The sequence below is a fragment of the Elephantulus edwardii genome, unplaced genomic scaffold, assembly GCF_000299155.1.
Source record: "Elephantulus edwardii isolate Elephantulus edwardi_28Jun2011 unplaced genomic scaffold, EleEdw1.0 scaffold00056, whole genome shotgun sequence".
In the NCBI taxonomy this organism is placed as follows: Eukaryota; Metazoa; Chordata; class Mammalia; order Macroscelidea; family Macroscelididae; genus Elephantulus; species Elephantulus edwardii.
Genome location: NW_006399806.1, coordinates 6,153,385 through 6,156,852, shown reverse-complemented (window position 1 = coordinate 6,156,852; position 3,468 = coordinate 6,153,385). Strand labels below are relative to the sequence as shown.

The 3,468-nt window shown below is 37.7% G+C and overlaps 1 protein-coding gene across 1 annotated transcript in view; it reads left to right on the top strand.

Moving 5' to 3' along the window:
- Positions 1 to 3,468, top strand: part of DYNC2H1 (dynein, cytoplasmic 2, heavy chain 1) — a 440,751-nt gene that overhangs the window by 159,544 nt on the left and 277,739 nt on the right. The window contains exon 42 of the mRNA XM_006887344.1: positions 2,543 to 2,789. Within this exon, the coding sequence (XP_006887406.1) occupies positions 2,543 to 2,789 (247 nt within the window). The remainder of the gene's footprint in view (positions 1 to 2,542; positions 2,790 to 3,468) is intronic.

Below are 3,468 nucleotides of genomic sequence, written 5' to 3'. Positions count from 1 at the left end.
ACAACAACAACAACAAACTAAGTATAGTTCCTGGATAGAAAGGAGTCATGTACTATTCGTTTTATATTTCTAGTGGGGCAAATGTAATTAACAAAACTCTTTGAAATTGTTTAAAACAATTTCAGCTTCTCATTGTTGCTATTAGGTGTCATTGTGTTGACCATAATTCATAACAATCTTATGGACAGAAGATTATAAGATCTTTTGTTCTTTTGTAACTTAGTAACTTAAAATATTTAGTTTTTTAAAATTATGAAACTGGTATTTTACTTTCTATACCAGCAATAGCAAAGTATTTCTGTGAACTTTGATGTATTTTGTGGAAAGTTGTTATTAAATGCCCTTCAAGTATGAAGAGACTCTGAATATTGTGCTAGAGCACCGCAAAGTCAGAGCAGAGGGAAGAATTCAAGATATTAAAATGCTAAACAAAGATTTCAAAAGGTAGCACGGGAAGGCAAAGTAAAATATTACAATGAAATATGCAAGGAGCTGGAGTCAGAAAATCAAAAGAATTGAACTTGCTCAGCATTTCTTAAGCTCTAAGAACTTAAGAACAAATTCAAACCTTGAGTTGCTATACTTAAGGATGCTTTGGGCAGAATATTAAATGATCCAGGAAGTATTAAAAGAAGGTGGAAAGAGTATACAGTCACTGTACCGAAAGGAATTGGCAAACACAGAAGAATTTCATGAAACAATATATGAACAAGAGCCTATGGTGATCAAGAAGTTTAAGCTGCTTTGAAGGAATTGCCAAAAAATAACGCCCCAGGAATAGATGGCATATCAATTGACATATTTCAACTAATAGATACTGCCCTAGATGTGCTCACCAAGTTGTGTCAAGAAACCTGGAGGACAACCAACTGGCCAAATGACTGGAAGAGATCTATATTTGTTCCTTTTCCAATGAGAGGTGATCCAACAGAGTGTGGAAATTATTGAATAATATCATTGATATTACATGTAAGCAAGAGTCTACTGAAGATTATCCAAAAACGACTGGAACAGCATATCAGCAGAGAACTGCCAGAAGTCCAGGCTGGGTTTAGAAGGGGTCATGGTACTAGGATATTGTTGTTAATGTTAGATGGGTCATGGTTGAAAGCAAGGAGTACCAGAGGAATGTCTATCTGTGTTTCATTGATTATGCAAAGACATTTGACTGTGCGGATCACAACAAACTGGCTGACTCAGAAGAATGAGAATCCCAGAACACTTGATTGTGCTAATGTGAAACCTATACTTGGATCAGGAGGCAGTCGTCAGAACAGAGCAAGGAAACACTGCATGGTTCAAAATTGGGAAGGGTGTATGCCAGGGATGTGTCCTATCTCCATATCTTTTCAACCTATATGCAGAAGAGATTATCCGGAATGCTGGGCTTTATGAAGAGAAGTGTCATAAGGACTGGTGGAAGATTCATCAAGTCTACATTATGCAAATGACACAACCCTGCTTGCTGAAACTGAAGAGGACCTAAAATGCTTGCTTCAGAAGGTCAAGGACTGCAGCCTTCAATATGGATTGAGGCTCAATACCAAGAAGACAAAAATTCTCACCACTAGGCCAATTGGCAGCATCAGGATGGATGGTGAAGAGATTGAGATTTTTAACAGCTTTAGTTTACTTGGCTCCACAGTCAATACTCTTGGCACCAGTAGCCAGGAAATTAAAAGGCATATCGTGATGGGAAAGTCTGCTGTTAGAGACCTTTCCAAAGTATTGAAGAACAGTGCTGTCGCTGTGGAGACTAAGGTGCGTCTGATACAGGCCATCGTCTTTGCAGTCACTTGCCATACATTAGAGAGTTGGACAATGACTAAGGAGGATAGAAGGAGAATTGATGTCTGTGAACTGTGGTGCTGGAGAAGAATATTGAATATACCATGGGCAGCAAGAAAATGAACAGATTCATCCTGGAGAGGGTTAAACAGGGCTGCTCCTTGGAGGCAAGGATTCTGAGGCTTCCTCTGTCATACTCTGGAGATGTCATGCTTGGCAGGGTGGAGAGACAGCACAGAAGAGGAAGACCCTGGATTAGATGGATTGATTCAGTGACTGGAATAATCAGGGTGGGTGTGTCAGAGACAGTGAGACTAGCACAGGACAGAACAGGGTTTAGGACTGTTGTACATAGGGTTGCTATGAGTTAGGCAACTGGATGGCACATAACAACAACAATATAGGGTTTTAGCAATGGTCTACTAATTGAAAGGTTAGCAGTGCATACCCATTATCTTCTCTGCAGGAAAACAATGGAGTAATCTGTTCCTTTACAAATTTACAGTTTAAGAAACACTGTGGGTGGTTCTTCTCTGTCCTGTAAGATCACTATCAGTTGAAACTGACAATAGTAAATTACATTTTGGTTTTAGTTTGAAAATAATCTTGATACTTAGCCATATTTATAACTTTTCCCTTTAGCATAATTATACATAATTTAGAAATTGGAATGTGTACAAGACAAATTTTTGGTAGAATTTAAAAGTATATGTTGGTTGCATATTCCAAGTTACATGTTACTTGTGTGTCTCAGGATGCTGCTCAGGTATGCCTTTTCCCAGCTTCGATCCACTCAGATTGCTACAATTCACTGCAGTGCACAAACCACTTCTCGACATCTCCTACAGAAACTGAGCCAAATGTGTATGGTAATCAGTACCAATACTGGTCGAGTATACAGACCGAAAGACTGTGAACGACTTGTTTTGTATTTAAAAGATATCAACCTCCCCAAGCTTGACAAATGGGGCACCAGTACTTTGGTAGCTTTCTTGCAACAGGTAAGTCTTATAAATGGAAGTGTTTTGATATAATTAAAAATAATTTCACTTCTAGAACTCTTCTTATAGATAGAAAATCTACTTTCATCTTTTAGGGCCAACTTCATTAAGCACATGCCATACATATGTCTTGGAAGTTAATCTTCTGTAACAACTCAGTTCAGTTCAAGGGTACTTTCTTTTCTGTAGAAGTTAGTATTATATATCTGTAAGAGAAAAGATTAAAAAAGAATTTATCCTAGACCTGCTTAGCTACCCTTCCTCTATTTCTAAAGCAGTAAAAAAAAAAAAATGAAGATGGAATTTGAATTGAAGAAATTTTTACTGCCTTTTTTTAAAAAAAAATAAATTAAGATATGTATTTTTTTAGACTGAGCCCCTTTCTGGCTACTTCATTAATGTCTCTCCCGCTTTTCCTTATACTAGGATTTCAGACCACATATTTACTCTCAGTATTCTTTGTTACAGTTGTGTCCTGTTGAGTTGAAGCTAACCTATAGTTGACACTTTAGCTGGTTTTCAGAGCAGTTTAATTGCATGGGATGAGATTACCCGTTTTTTTTCCATGAAGCATCCGGTGAATTTGAACTTCCTATCTTTGGAGTGTTAGTGCAGCTCCTTATCACTAAGCCATCAGAGCTCCCTGCAGTAGGTTTTATTTCCTTGTACATCTTACTTC